Genomic DNA, 16,289 nt, shown 5'->3' on the forward strand with positions numbered 1-16,289 from the left:
TTTGTAGGATAAGCTCCTAGTCCAACAGCAACCATAGGACCCTAAATATGTACAGGTTGTGATTTTTAGTTTAGGATAAAGATGCAATTATGTCTGCAGAAATATGTCTGTCTAACTAGCCACATGCTGTTGAGAAACGAGTGGCATTGCTGCAGTTTACAATTAGGCACTGCTCATGATTTACATTTCTGATCAGTAACAACTGTGAACAAAAGGTTGACCTGGCCGTTCAATTTGGATACATCTCCAAACTTAAGAGTTTCTCATGTGAAGTTATTGACTTCAGTCTAAATACGCATGCTATTCCAAAAGTATTCATTTCAACCTGACTTGTTTTGGCTGCTTTATGTAATCAGACCTTAAACCTTACTGGGGAGGATTTTATACATTTTCTTTTTGTGGAATATGTCCAATAATATGATCAGGGCAATGATGCATTTCAGATGGCAAGTATAAGAATATAAATTAAGCATCACCCATAAAATGGCTCCTCCACTGTCCTTAGTCTTTTTGTAAAAGTTGGAATTAAGTAAATGTAGCAATACTTAAGTTTTAAAATAGAATTACCACCTTAAACCTGTTAAGCCCGGAGCCCCCGGGGGCTAAAAACAACAATATTCACGAAACTGTGTCTCAGGGCTTAACAACCTAATACTTTAATACATTACAACCTTACAGTTACAACCATACAGCCGATTACAACTGTTAGGTGTTAACTGACGAACCCTCAATAAACGATGAATAGTACAAAGAATAGACGATTCATTGTCGTAGGCTACTGATGCAGTGCCTACTATATATATATATATATATATATATATATATATATATATATATATATATATATATAAACACTAGATGGCTCATGGGAGATTTTCCAGCGTAGCTGACCGGCCGCCATCTTGCTACAGTCAACAGTTACTCTGATTCGCGTTATGGTAGCTGTTGTAAGGTGAGTGATCTGCACGAAAATACTCTTAACTCACTGAAATCTTGACTGATTTACAAACGGTTTGGTTTATTATAAACATGATTAGCATGGCTATGATACAGGATGCTTGGACATGTTGAAATGGCAGCTTTTCTTTGTGTATGTGGTTGTATTTATTAGCTGGCTAATAACAAGAGGCTGTGAGTGAGACCTAGTATTACAAAGTTGACCCACAACTCCACCAGTGGGAGAGGCAGAACTGCTCTTTCTTTTCAACACAACTTAAGTTACACATGATTTCTTCCAAGTGGTTTGGCTTGTTAAAAACATCTTGCATTATGATACAGGAATTTGCTGGCTTTGTGTTTACAGAAGTACCTGACTATGCCGGACTTTTGTGCAGCCTACGGATGCTCTAATCACCACAGTCTGGAAACAAGAACCCGTGGGATCACCTTTCACGTGTAAGATATGACAATATTATGACTACAATTAGGATAATCGTTAATTACTTGGTGGATGTATGTACATTACAAGTCCTGCTACACAGGATCAGTGGGGCTATGTGAGATAATAGTATTGCAAGATTGTTGTTGACCCAGCCTCTTTAGAATATGTTGTTACCATTTCTTTACACAATTATTTAATGTTTCTTGTAGCGGCGATCGCTCATCAAAACAAAGCCACTCATGGAGGTTAGCGGCCAGAGTTCCCAACGCGTGTTGTGGTGAAGGATGAGGTCCACCATGACGTAATTTGTAATGCTTTATTTCTTTATAAAAGGTTCTTTTAGGCCTATCTAAAATCTTGGTTAACATATCACAATCACGCACGCGGTCAACACGGTTGAAAAACGTGTGGCTTCCTCTCTAACCTCTCATCCCCACTGATCACCTGTGCCCACATATAGCTTGATTACCTCCCGTGCTCCCAGGTGCGCAGATTAGATGACGCGTTCACACACACAAATTGGCTACAACACACCGGCCCCTAATTGTGACTGTATAATAAAGTGACAATTACACCAAAACACTAGTGGAGTCAATTATTAATAAAGAGCACGAGAGTGTCTCAGTCCATACTGTCAGTCAAAAAGGGTCCCAAAAAAAAAAGGAAAAAGTAATCCGAACATAGGGATCTATGTCAGTTATTCATTCAGCTTCCTGGAGAAGACAGATCTTGGTGACTGGTCGTTCCAGTATACTGCATTTTGTCTGGACTTTAACAGACCGCACCAGTCCATGTGCGTCAGGAAAGGTCTGCAGTATTTTCCCTAGCAACCAAGATCCACGGGGAGCAGTAGAGTCTGCAATGATGACGATGTCTCCTGTGACGAAACTCCTCTTCTCCTTTGTCCACCGTTGACGTTCCTGTAACAGTGGTAAGTACTCCCGGATCCATCTGCGCCAAAAGAGATCTGCCAGGAACTGACCTTGCTTCCAACGTTGTTTGGTGTACAGAAGCATTACTCCTCAACACATCTTGTTGGCAGTGAGAAATGACGAAGAGATCAACACACTGCTGGCAGAAGTCATAATCTCTGGGGGTGGTGTCCTCCCAAACATCCATGCAATCCTTGTCCAGAAGACCTAAAGTTCAGTCGCAAGAGTTTCAATAATACACGTTTCAATAATATGCATGAAACTTGGCCTCTTCTAGGAATGAATCTTCGTATGGCATTTATGCAAGAGCTGGTGTCTAATGAGTAGGCAATTTCCAGATGCACTGCACGGCTGGCCATGCAAGTGAAGATAACCCTGTACCGTTTGCAGAGGCTGCGGCCTACTTTCACCTCAAATGGGCCAAAATAGTCTACACCCACATTCGTGAATCAGGGTTTCCGTTAGCCGGTAAAATGTATTAAAAAAACCGGTAAATTCAAAACCTGACGGTCAAATTGTCTGGTAATAATTAGGGAGGCTCCGATCGATCGGCCGCCGGTCATTATCGGCCGATATTCACTCTTAATAGTTTGATCGGTGCTCTCTATAAAGGCCGATCAGGAGAGCTGGGTCTGAGCGATATGGACATAAACGCGAGTGAAGTGTAACCGGACGCGAGAGAGAGATCAGATCGGCTGCTGAGTCTGACCGAGACACGCAGCTCTGCATAATCACCTGAAGACCCGCCCTCTGTTTAGCGGGCTGCAGGAGCTGCATGAGAAACTGACGTGCTGTCAGGAGAGAGAGAGAGAGAGGGAGAGGATCCGTTTCTCCCGTGTTATTATTCAAAGTTGATGTAAACTTCTGAATAATGTACGTTATCTACTACAAGTAGTTTGTTTGAATGTAATAATTATGTTATTTGTGGAATAATTTATTGAAAAATGAATCTGAATTTTTCGATCTGTTACGATTATAAACTGAAGCAATATAAAAATGAGCCCCGTGAACTGAGTTTTAAACTGAAGCATATCTGCTCATAGTCCGGTAATTACCTGCTAACGGAAACTCTGCTACACAACTATTATTATTGAAATATGACCGGTAAGTTTCAAATTAGTCCGGTAAAATAAATTCTGCCCGGACATTTGACCGGCGAGAAAAAATCCTAGCGGAAACCCTGTCGTGAATGGTGGAAGGTGAGGCTGAAGTCTGTCTTTTGGCAAATCTGCCATCTTTTGTTCGCCCAGCTTTCCGCGATCACGCCTCCAGACAGTGCAGGAGGAAATAATCTTCCTGGCAGAAGCATTGCTGTTGGTGATCCAATACTTCTGCCGAAGTCTAGAAAGCAGATGATTTCTTCCACAATGTCCAAGCTGCTCGTGAATGTGGCGTAAGATGAGTGGAGATGTGTTGATCTTTAGAGAGAATGACTGGGTGTTTCACGTCATTAGGCATCGCTGATTTGCTGAGCCTTCCTCCCACTCTTAAAAGGCCATTGTCTATCACTGGATCAAGTTTATAAATGTGACTCTGTTTGCTCACTCCAGACAACGAAGTGATTTCGTCATTAAACCTTTCCATTTGACAGAATTGAATGATGGCTCTCTCTGCTGTGTCAATATCATCCATGGACAAGGTTTGACCGCCCAGTGTGGCTCTGAATCTTTGCATCTCCTTTTCAACTGTGTTCTTATGGTGAGTCATATCAAGTGCATTGCTTAACGCAGATGCCTGTATATCCTTTCGATTTTTACTCAACATCTGCAACGTCCTTTTAACCTGCAGAAGCCATGCAACGGATTTTTCCAGCCTTGTCCATGATGAGAAGTAGGTTATCATGTGGTTTGTTGTAGTCCGTCCATCCTTGACGATGATGGCGTTCACTGTCGCCTCACCTTTGACCTCTGTGTCTTCCAGTTGCTGTTCAGGCACTCTTTCTGCATAGCCCTTTTGGATGACATCGCCCAGAAAGTTGACATACTCCTCGTTAAATGTTGCATTTTTCTTGACTTTCCTTTTAAGACACAGAGCCCTTTGCTCAGCAACATGACGATTGTTTGGCATTGAAACTTTCTCTTCTCTGAAAGGTAGTTTCAGACTGTAATGTCCATCAGTGAGGTTGGCGGAACTTTTCATGATTTCCAAAAACGTAACATCTTCTCTGGACATTTCTGGCTTTTCGTCAACTGATCTCTCATTGAAGTCGTGGTTGTATTGCTTTCCCAGCAGTTCCTCCAAGCTGGTTAATGATATGTGATTGACTGCAATGATGGGACAGCTGTTTACAATTTGGCGGTCTCCTCTCAGCAGTCCATTGACAACCCACCCTAGCAGGGTTCTGACAGCATAAGGTCCATCATCATCGCTGTTCACCACCTCCCATGGTTCCATGAGTTTTGAGACATTAGCTCCAATTAGCAGCTCCACGTCAGCGTCAATGACAGGAAGTTTCACAGAGTTTAAGTGGGGCCATGCAATTAACTCTTCCTGTTTTGGAATGTTGTCACAGGCATTACAGTTTGTGTGAACACATCAGGTAGCTCATAGTAATTGTTACTGTTGAGTGCAGCCACCTCCAACCCAGAAATGATGTGACTACCCACAAGCTTTTCCTGATTCATTGTTCTCAACAGGAATTTGGATTTTCTTCCTGTCATCTTAAGCTCCCTCATCAGTCGCTCTGAGCAAAAGGTGGCCGTGCTACCAGGATCTAGGAAGGCATAAGTGTGTATCACTGTGCTGCCTTTTGTAGCCTTGATCTGAACGGGCACAATGGGCAAGGCACACTCCTGTCCTCCAGCCCCAATATGGCCACATGTTTCGGTAGAAACTTTGTGATCCTCTGTTGATGTTTCGTGCTGTATGTCCTCTGATGAGACTTCCTTTCTCGGTGAATGGATGTGGAGGATAGTGGGATGTTTTAAATCACACACTTGGCAGTACAGGCGGCTGCGGCAGTCCTTACTCATGTGTCCAACAGCTAAACAACCAAAACAAGCACCCTTTTCTTTCAGAAAACTAATTTTCTCTGTGTGCATCATCCTCTCCATTTTGTAGCACATCTCCAACTTGTGATGCTCTTCACACAGCAGACAAGATATCCTTCTTGGCCTATACGGTAGGCTATTCTCCTTTTGCTTTTCAGGTGCAGTTCCACAATTGACAGCTTCAACAGAAGTAGCAAAACTGCTTCCTTTCTGGCGGCTGCGAGGCTGGGATATGTTGTTTCCACTTATGTATTTTGGTGAAGAGATGGACGTGTCTTGAATGTTTCCAAACAGTGGATCAGAGGCAATAGATACTTGTCGCTCAACAAACTTGACAATATCGCTGAAACTTGCTTGACGATGTTGCCTCTCCTGTAGCTCGTAAGCAAGGTTTCTCCATCTTTCCCTCATTTTATAGGGCAACTTTAAGATCATCGCCTGCATGTTAGTTGACATATTCATCTCTGACATGTAGCTTATGTCCTCCATGGCATTGCAGCAAACACGGAGAAACAAAGAAAAAGTTTGCAAAGCTTTAGCATCCTCTGCTTTCACTGGTGTCCATCCAAGCGCTTGCTCCATGTATGCAGTGGCTATTATTTGTTCTCTCAAAAGTGTCTTTGCTCTTTGGTATCCCCTGTCGGGTGGCATGTGTTGACAGCTTTTAACCAGTTCTTTGGGTTGTCCCTTGGTGTATTGTTCCAAAAAGTATAGGCAATCAACATTGGTAGCAGTCTTTGCTTCCACTCCATGTTCAAATGCTCGTATGAATGCACTATACTCCAAAGGATCTCCATCAAAGGTTGGTATTTCTCTTGGTGACAGTGACAATGTTAACTGTTGCTGCACCAACAGAGCTGTGATATCATGTTGCCTTTGCATGATGTTGATAATGTTGCCTTGATTCATGTTACCTTGCACTGAACCCGTATGTTGGTTGGTTTCCTGCACCAAATGTGTGTCAAGATCATGAGTGACTTGTGTGGCAGAGAATGTCTGCTGACATACTTGAGATGACGTGGGATTGAGTTCATCGGCTTTAGATCCATTTCCTTCTGGTATTGTTGTGGCTGTGAATGCCTCCATTGGCAATAGAGTGTTACTGCCACCTACTGGTGGATGATGCAACTGCTGGTTTGAATCTTTGGGGCACACACCCATTGACAGAGCAAAGTTCTTATCCTCTTCTGTAGGATTATGGTACTGCAAGTTTGCATCGTTGTGCAGAGTCTCCACTGACACTACCGCTCTGCTGCCCCCTTTTGGTGAGGGGTTGAACTGACCTTCTGAACCTTGTGGGATGAATTCTGTAGCAGAGGGTCTAAGAGAGAGTTTCCTTTTGGCTCTGTCTAGATATGAATTCATTCCATTTTAATCAGCCCTTGAGCTTTGAACCTCAGATCCTCTGTACCTGAGCACATTGGCCTTTGCTGTATAGGCAGCAATTCCACTTTGCAATTCAAGCCACTCCTTGCGTTGTCTGATCTGCTCCTCTTCACACTTTCTGGCTGCTGCGAGGCTGTCCTCTTCACACTTTCTGGCTGCTGCGAGGCTATGCTCTTCACACTCCAGTGCATGTTTTTCTTTGAGGATAGCCGCCATAGCACTGAGAGCAGCCGCTTCAGCCTCCGCCTTGATACATGCAGACGAGATGGATGACATTTTGGACCTGTGGCTGGAGCGACCAGCTGATGTGCACGTTCTTCCGGTTACATTAGAAACGCTGACATTTGGACAGATGTCATCAATTACCACAGTCTTGGTTGCAGCATTGACATTTACCACATCATCATCATTTGCATGTGTAAATTGCTCCTTTGTAGTTTGCAACCACCTTTTCATTGTATTCATCATTTCTCGATTGCTGTGCATTCGTGTTTCAAACCATTCATTTTGTTTTATAACTTCATCCTCTGGTATTAATGGTTTCAGGGACTCATGCAACTCATTTAATTCGATCATTGTTTTCACAAAAATGTCACACATGGATTCCACCTCAGACACATTTTGGCTTGAAAGTATCAATTGTTCAACATCCTTTGTTAATGTATGCAGTTTCTTTATCCTTGAATTCCTTTCATGTTGAATTGAAGTTATTTTTAATTCCAATGCTTTAACAGTGAGTTTAGGCTGTCTTTTACCGAGCCCACTCTCTGTATCACTTTGAGTGGCAGGCGCTTTAGGCCGACTCCCCTCTTGGCTCATTTTGACAGTAACACAGCAGCTGCGTGAGGTTTTAGTTTAGAATTGTCGCACGATTTACCTTTACCCTGATATGAGAAGGTCTTTCACAGCTTGCAACAATTCTTAACGATCCTACCGTGGTTCCTCGTGGCTTTCACAGCGTTCACATGTCAGCAATCATCTGGAGCTGTGTGGGAACGCAGCAGCTCCTTCTTCCGTCCAAGATCCTCCGATTCATTCATTGGAGCCAGTTTTTCAACAAGTGTAGCGACGATCGCTCATCAAAACAAAGCCACTCATGGAGGTTAGCGGCCAGAGTTCCCAACGCGTGTTGTGGTGAAGGATGAGGTCCACCATGACGTAATTTGTAATGCTTTATTTCTTTATAAAATGTTAAAAGGTTCTTTTAGGCCTATCTAAAATCTTGGTTAACATATCACAATCACGCACACGGTTAAAAAACGTGTGGCTTCCTCTCTAACCTCTCATCCCCACTGATCACCTGTGCCCACATATAGCTTGATTACCTCCCGTGCTCCCAGGTGCGCAGATTAGATGACGCGTTCACACACACACACACACACACACACACACACACACACAAATTGGCTACAACATTTCTATTGGACACCTTTTTTATTACTCTTAGTGTGGTTGTCTTATTCTTAAAGTAGGCTATACATACATGCATACATACCAAAAATATGATAATTTCGGTGTGTGTTTTTGTCCTACCCTTAATGTTAAAGGAAAGAAGGGAGGAACATGTTGACAATAATTTATATATCTGGCTACCTTTCTCATGTTTTTAAGGTTTCCCAAAACCAAAGAGAGGAGGAGGCAGTGGGAACTCGCCCTAAGAAGGGACGGTTTTGTTTCCTGTGACAGGACACCGGACAGGGCAGACTGTCCGGCTTAAAGATGGTGTTGTGCCAACAATATTCAACTTCCCAGCTCATCTTCAATGTGTATCATTGGCCAACAACAATTCAAGGTGTATAAGATTGATATATAAATATGTGATTAAATGTCACACTTTAGTTTTTCTTTCTGCAAGTTTAGGAATAAATAATGTGTTGTGTATTACAGCACATTTTAAACACTCAACATGTCTTTAATGTTTATTTTAGCCGGAAGCAACAAGAAGCACAACCACTTCAAGAAGAGCGGAAGATGAACCTCAGCCTAATGTTGTGAGTATTCTGAATGTGGCCAAGACCAGAGAGATGGTCATTGATTTCAGGAGGGTGAGGACGTCTCCTCTACCCCTGTGCATTCTGGGAGAGGATGTGGCTGTTGTGGAGGACTAGAAATACCTGGGAGTGCACTTAGACAATGGGCTGAACTGGAGGATCAACACTGACGCTGTGCACAAGAAGGGATATTAGAAGAAGGATATTAATTTCCATATTACTATATTTATATATTCTTATATTTTGATATTTATATATTAATGGCGAATCGCTACCACTAGGAGCATATATCGCCACCTACTATGTATTTATTAAATCTTCATGTTCCATGAGACGCAGCACTATGTTCCCCACATAAGTTTATGTTTGCTCAGTCTAATAAACCCATAACATGGTTGTGAAAGAATACCAAAGCTGAGGCTGGACGATGATTGATTGTTGGTGTGCCATGTGTCACCGTGTGTCTTATTGGTTTTGTGTTATACTGTATTTTATTGTGTGCAGCTGGTCCTTATCTCCAAGACACATTTAAAACAAATAACCTTGAAGTCCCATTTCTCCCCACCTGCTGCTGCTTCCTACATCCCCTCCACACCACACCAAGTTGTTCTTCTTAATAATAATAATAATAATACATTTATTTTGGGGGGCCGCCTTTCATAACACCCAAGGACACATAGGATAGTTTATGTTTAAATTGTTCCCTATATTGCATAGGGGCAATATAGGGAACAATTTAAACAGTGGATTTTGTGATATATCAGCCGGGGTGAGACAAGACAAACCACAAATGGACTACAGACAAAAGGACACATGGTACAGTTTATATTATTCTTGGTCTTTTTTCAATAACATATTTCAAAGGTTCTGGATTTGTTTACAAATCTAGAAACTAAATACAAAACTAGGATGATATGAAGATCTCATGTCAAAAATAATTGTGATAAATTAGACAGAACTGGCCTGTCTGTGAGCACATTTTATGTTGGTTTGGTTCTTCTGATAAAGGTGTGAATATCTAAATAATATACCAACATATGCTATTGTCATTAGTTGCGTCCCTGTTCTTAAAGCTAAGGCATTGCTAAATTAACAACTCTTGGCTTACAGAGTGGTAACATGAGACCGATTTTTATATATAAAATATAAATGTATTTTAATTTTATAATTTATTTTAAATATTAACAATATAATAAAATAAATGGAAATATATACACCGGGAAATATTTAATATAAATACCTTGTGTGTGTGTGTGTATAGCTATTGCTTTATCTGATTAATGTTATTTTCATATGAAAGTCCATGATTATAAGTATGCAGTATCATAACTACATCTTTGATGTTTATAAAAAACCAAACCGTTTGAAAATTGGTTAAAAATTGAGCAAGCTATGGTTATTTAAATAGTAAACCATAATGTTATGAATGAGAGCAAGATGGCGGCCAAGTGGCAACGTCGGTCTCCATTGGCCAGCAGCGCGGGTGAGTCATCTAGTGTTTATATATATCTATGGTGCCTACCGTTAGACATTTCTAAAATAATGCCCCTGTACTGCCACCAGATGTCACTGTTGAGACATTGTACTATAGGAGCAAGTCTAGATTAACAGTATATTTTATGTTTCTCTATGGAAATATATATTTGTTTTTGGGTTAGCATTGAAAGTAACATTTGGGCATGGAAAAGTAAGAAATCCTGTACAATACTACTCATCACACAGGGTTCAACTGGAGGCTTGTGCCCTCACGGTACACAGAAAACTAAAACCCCAGGGACTGCAACATCACAAGCTGTTTGGGGCTCAGGCAAAATGAGAATCAGGTGACTCCCGAACCCCTGTGGAAATGTATGCACCGTCTTATTGATCTGAATGGGTTCACACAGAGGACATCCTCTATACTTCACAGAATGTTGAAAGGGAGGAGACAGGATCTTTTAGCAAAAGAACATTTATTTTACAGAAATCGTAAACTTCAGACAGTCGGTTGATCGTTGCAATTCCACATCACAAACAACTTGGCCATCATTAGCTTTAAATTAAAAAATGACCCATGAAGAGATTAACAAAGAAAAATTGAAAAATACTCTGGGAGATTTAAAAATTTTATCATGAGGTGAATACAAACAGTCATCTTAATGTTGGGCAACCTTTTATTATACGAGCTTTGTCAGGATTACCAAGTGAGGATTGGAAAAAATCAACGTTGACTTAATAAAAACAAAGAAATTATCTAACACCTCCTTTAATTCAAATCATCAACAAATGACATGTTGAACAGCTGTATCAGTAAACAATTACCAGCATACATCAATGAACATGTCATGTCAGTAAAGACAGAAAAAGAAGATGGAGGTGAAAGGCGTGGAGCTGCATGGGGTTTCTGGAATGCTACTTCGGAGGGTCTGTGTTGATGCCGTATTTTTCTTTTAGAAGCTTCAGCTGTTCCTCTTTCTTTTTTGTGTCCATCTTCTGGAAAGCCTGAAAAAGAGTTGATAAACAGAGAAACACATTAAAATAAAATGTGTTGATAAAGTAAAATGATTGCATTTAGTCTTGTTGAACCCCAATGCATTTTGTGCACGGTTGGTGTTTTTTCACTTGTAATGTTTCTGTATAATACATGAACTCTCTATCCAACTTTAGATCTGTTAGTAATACAATTTCGGATACTTTATTGGGGTGCCCCATTTCTCCGTTATGTCTCATGATTGAAGTTGTATTTTTAAACTGTTTGTAATTAATGAACAAAATTTAAATGTATCTAGAAATCAAATATCAATTTTGCACACTCGCAAATGCACATCTTTTTTCGTTATCAGACAAGTTTGGTACAGTGGTTTGTAAAGAAGAACAAGAATGTCAATGGTTGTGATAATCTGAGGTTATTTGGGAAAAATTGAGGAGAGGAGCCGTGTCTCCTGTACGTGAAATGTGAAGATGCCTAGCAGGTGTGATTTGGTTTAAATGGTGTGGTTTGCTTATCCGAATTATTTACTTAAATTTCATCCATAAAGAGAAAGGCCTGAAAAACCCTAGGAGAAACCCTGCTACTGTAACACTGATACATACTCTGTTTGCATTGTAGTAGAGGACCACCAGGTAGCGGTTGCAGACGTTGAAACCCGACAGATGGTCGCAGGCGTTCTTGGCGTCGAAGATGTCTTCATAAACCACGTAAGATGTTCCTCGTGATTCAGGTGTGTTCCCTCTGAGAAGGGAGAAACAGTAGAAACACAAGAGTAGTGAAAATTAGACCATCATGTGCAGATTCCCACTGGCATGAAGGGAAAATAAGTGGTACATAACGAATGTAAAATGTAAATAATCTAATGACATACTCTGCAACCTAATCATAACAATCATACCTTGTATACATATAAGCAATTTAAAAAAGCATCCTTAAAAGGCTGATAAATGTATACTTAAATGAAATAGCTTTAGTGAGATTTACATAGGTAAGGAATCAGATTGATAACAAACCAATACAAATTATAAAAATGTCAGTCTATCTCTGTGTCTATAAAAAGCAGCAGTGAAATATGTCAAAGCTTGAATTACCTAGTAATATTTTCTATGTTTGTGTTAGAAAATTATTATTATTATATTTTACCTCATTTAAACCAATGACTTATTGAATACATTCAATGGAAACATTTAGTAGTTTAGGTTAGTTTTCCGTGTTAGAGTTTATAGTTTTTAATGTTTTCTGTATAAAAATTGGAACCATCTCAAATTCTATATCCCATATCTCCATTCTGTATTATGATAGTACCAGAGTTGGGTGTAACGCGTTACTGTAATAATATTACTTTTGTCGGTAACGGAGTAGTGTAACACTTTTATAATTCAGTAATCACACTAGTTACTAACATTGCCCGACACTTTTATAAAATCAGTAATCAAACTACAGTTAGCCTACTAACATAAAGAATTACTAGATTCTCCCTTTGAAAGACAAGAGGGATTACCGCCGCAGGTTTATATTTACGTAACATTTGCGCGACTTGCGCGTCCACATGCAGTGCATAAATATGGCTCAGTCAACAGCGATAACTTTTGAGGGGTGGAGGTCTGCCCATTATTTTGAGTTTGTCCGAAGAAAGGACAGGAATGTGACGGTGAGGTGCAAACAAACTGTATCTAGGCCAGAAGCTTTTATCCACTGCTGCAAACACAACGTCAAACCTCAACAAGCACCTGCAAAAGACAACATGCTAACGTGAAGCTAATAGCTAAGGACCCCCGAACACAGAGTGAGGATGTAAACAGGGCCGCCCCCTCCCTCCGCAAAATGAAGCACCCTCCGCAGTCTGTGTGATCTGCCTGTAGGGAGGGGCGGCCCTGCGAGTAAAGTAACGCGTTTATGTAGAGAGTAACGAAGTAAAGTAATATATAACTTTTTTTTTAAAGTAATATGTAATATATTACTTTTTTTGATTAACGACCCCATCTCTGGATAGTACTTATTACCATTATAATGGAAACCCACCGGTTAAAAATAAATGTATGATATTGTATGGCTCAGGGCCATCTGTAAATTAGCTTAGATGGCCCACAGGACCATCTCCCAAAATCCTTAATGTCATGCACTGTAGTGAGATGTGGCCTAATGTCCTATGTGCTCTTAGATCTGATGCATTGTCAATATTAATAATGATCACATTAAAGTACTTCCTTTTACCATGGTGGTAATCAAAAATCCTGCTGAAAGCTACCTTGTATTTTAAACACTTACGTTCTGATTTGACGTATTGGTCCATATTTCCCAAAGATATCATACATTTCCTCAGCTGTGATCTTGTAGGGAAGGTTTCTGATGTACAGGATTCTGTTCACCTCAGGAGGTAATCGTATCTGAAACGCATAACAAGAAAAAACAGAGGAGTTAACGAAGATTTATATAATAGCTATAAAAGTAGAGAAGTAAAAGCAGATGTAATGACATTTAATAATTGAAAAACCGTCAAACTACTACTGAAGCAATGTCAACCCGCTCATAAAGTTAATCTTCTTAAGTTTCTCCTCTTGTACAACAGCTAGTTTGCACAATTGTAATGTCTATAATAGAATACAATGTCTATAGATTTCTTTTTCTGTAGTATATTTCTGTTGCTTGATGAAATTGTCTTTTAAAGATTATTAAAATGTATTCAGTATTTTCTTTATATTGTCTATTATTTATTTTAGTCCTCTAGTGATATGTTTTTTCTTCCGTGAATGTGTACATACATACATGTTTTATTATATTCGTATCTTATTCGATCTTTGAAATATATTTAAAAGATATGTTAGTCATGTGTAATGCAAATAACACCTCTGCTGTGACGAAATAATGTCTATCTATCAATTTATCGAATTGTAGAGTTTTGTAACGTAAACATTATTATAATGTAACCTGTAATGCAACACTTTGTTGTAGTTATTTGTCTCGCTTCTGTGATAATTCAAGCATTCCCCCATATATTAGAAACACAATTCTTAAAACCCCATTAACCACATTTAGCAAGCACATTGGCCATTTCGAAACACTGACTTTGAATTGTTTAAAATGTTCATGTTTACATTTCCTAAACATACGTTTTCAAATCGCACCAAATAGGTCAACGTTTTTGTAAGAAGTAGAATTGTAAATAGCAAGAATCTGGACAATTTTAACACAGACAGTGTGATTGTTTTCAATCCGTTAGCATGCTAACCGTATGCTAGCGCTGTGTGTCGCTAACTTCTAGCCACACCAAGCTAATATACATAGTTATATTCCTCAGTATACAACAGCCAAATCGTTTATACTTACATTAGCACGTTTTGCTGCTTGCATAGCCATGGTGAAATATGTTATGTGTAAATAAGACCGCTAAAAGAACACACACGCAGTTTTCCGAGCTCGCTTCTGAAGAAGTCAAAATGGCAGCGTTGTTCAGTGGATGATGTTATTCCGGTTTCCGGTTGAGAGACCGGCCAAAAGTGAAGTTACGTTACTTCTTCTTCTTCTTCTTCTTCTTCTTCTTTAGTGTTTATTGGCGGTTGGCAAACCAACTTGTAAGTGCATTACCGCCACCAACTGGACTGGAGTGTGGACAAGAGACTATGGAGAAAACAAGAAACAAAACAAAGGATCAAACTCTAGATTATTTTAAATGTATCAATTTCTCTTAGAAACGTAATCATCTCACACTATATATTGCCTGATGTTTTCCCTAACAGCCCTGATAGTGACAAGTCATGGAATTTTGCTTTCTTCAGTGTGTGGAAAACATAGGTGGAAAAGCACATTTCTCTGAGTAGGCCTACTATATTTCCTGCAAAGCAGTAAAAAATGCTCACAGTTTCTGGCTGGCTACAGTGTATACACTTTCCGGTTGGATGCTTTCCTATTATACTTAATGTATGATTGAGACCTGTATGACATTCTCATCCGAGAAATGACATTTTCCTCCCTTCTTTTAAACCCTACCTTCCTTCCGTCCCCCACCTTTGAATTTTTATAAAGATGTCTTCCTGTATCACTAAGATCCCAATGTTCTTGCCATGTTGTTTGTGCATATTTCTGAATGAATGTTTTAACCTCCGCTTTGCTGAGTGGAACTTCTATGTCTATGTTCATAATTCTGAGTGTTTGTTTGGCCAGAATATCCACCTGTTCATTACCCTCCACACCAACATGAGCAGGAACCCAGATGAACCGAGTTGCTATGCCTTTGTTTTGCATTTTATATAAAATTAGAAATATTTCATTTATTATGTCCATTCTTTATTATGTCCATTCTAAATGAAGATCTGCCTGATCTTGAACTTGATAATGCTGAAAAGCTGTCAGATGCAATTACACTATTATGTATTTCTTTCTCCTCTATCCATTTCTATTCTAATGACAACACCAATGCCAACAACTCTGTGGTGTATACTGACACAAGTTACGTTACTGTGCTGCCCCCCGCAGGATGAGTGTATGCAGTGGTGAAAGTGTGCCGGTCCTACCCGGTCCTTAGTACCGGTAAGATATTTCCAGGCGGTCCGGAGGACCAGGAAGAATTGACAGCTCCACCCGTGGAATTTATACTACGAAGGGAAGATATTTTGGTTTGGATTACTGGTCTGGGGGAAGCTCGCGAGTGTGTGTGTGTGTGTGTGTGTGTGTGTGTGTGTGTGTGTGTGTGTGTGTGTGTGTGTGTGTGTGTGTGTGTGTGTGTGTGTGTGTGTGTGTGTGTGTGTGTGTGTGTGTGTGTGTGTGTGTGTGTGTGTGTGTGTGTGTGTGTGTGTGTGTGTGTGTGTGTGTGTGTGTGTGTGTGTGTTTGTGTATGTTTGCGTTTGTGCGTATTGTGTTTGTTTCCCGGGGAAAACACTCACGAGAAACACCGGCTGTTGTTATGCCTGCTGTGGCGTTAAATTACTCCGTTCTCTGCTTGTAATTATGCCGTTACAAGCTTCAAAGTTGTATTTATCACCTGAATTTGCCGAAACAAGTTTAGTATTCTGAAAGCCAAGACTTTGTTTAATTGAAATCAGATGAAAACAAACTGTCACGGACCCTGCCGTGTTATCTATGATTACTATACGCCTTACATTCATAATGTCAGCCGGAGGGAGGGGGGTGACGCTGCTGGAA

The 16,289-nt window shown here is 40.1% G+C and overlaps 1 protein-coding gene across 1 annotated transcript; it reads right to left on the bottom strand.

The window, feature by feature from the left end:
* Positions 1–10,613: 10,613 nt before the first annotated feature.
* sf3b6 (splicing factor 3b, subunit 6) lies at positions 10,614–14,641 on the bottom strand. The gene is made up of 4 exons (XM_034076711.2): positions 14,478–14,641; positions 13,419–13,537; positions 11,753–11,891; positions 10,614–11,161 (listed from the first exon to the last, which is right to left on the bottom strand). The coding sequence occupies exons 1-4, from the start codon at positions 14,505–14,507 to the stop codon at positions 11,072–11,074; spliced, it is 378 nt and encodes a 125-aa protein (XP_033932602.1). The 5' UTR covers positions 14,508–14,641; the 3' UTR covers positions 10,614–11,071.
* Positions 14,642–16,289: the final 1,648 nt, after the last annotated feature.

The sequence above is a fragment of the Pseudochaenichthys georgianus genome, chromosome 24 (assembly GCF_902827115.2).
Source record: "Pseudochaenichthys georgianus chromosome 24, fPseGeo1.2, whole genome shotgun sequence".
Classification (NCBI taxonomy): Eukaryota; Metazoa; Chordata; class Actinopteri; order Perciformes; family Channichthyidae; genus Pseudochaenichthys; species Pseudochaenichthys georgianus.

Coding starts and splice junctions, on each gene's coding strand:
- sf3b6 (XM_034076711.2), bottom strand. CDS start 14,507: ATGGCTATGCAAGCAGCAAAACGTGCTAAT. Junction 11,892..13,418: donor CCAATACGTCAAATCAGAAC/GTAAGTGTTTAA, acceptor CTCCCTTCTCAG/AGGGAACACACCTGAATCAC. Junction 11,162..11,752: donor TCTACTACAATGCAAACAGA/GTATGTATCAGT, acceptor ACTCTTTTTCAG/GCTTTCCAGAAGATGGACAC.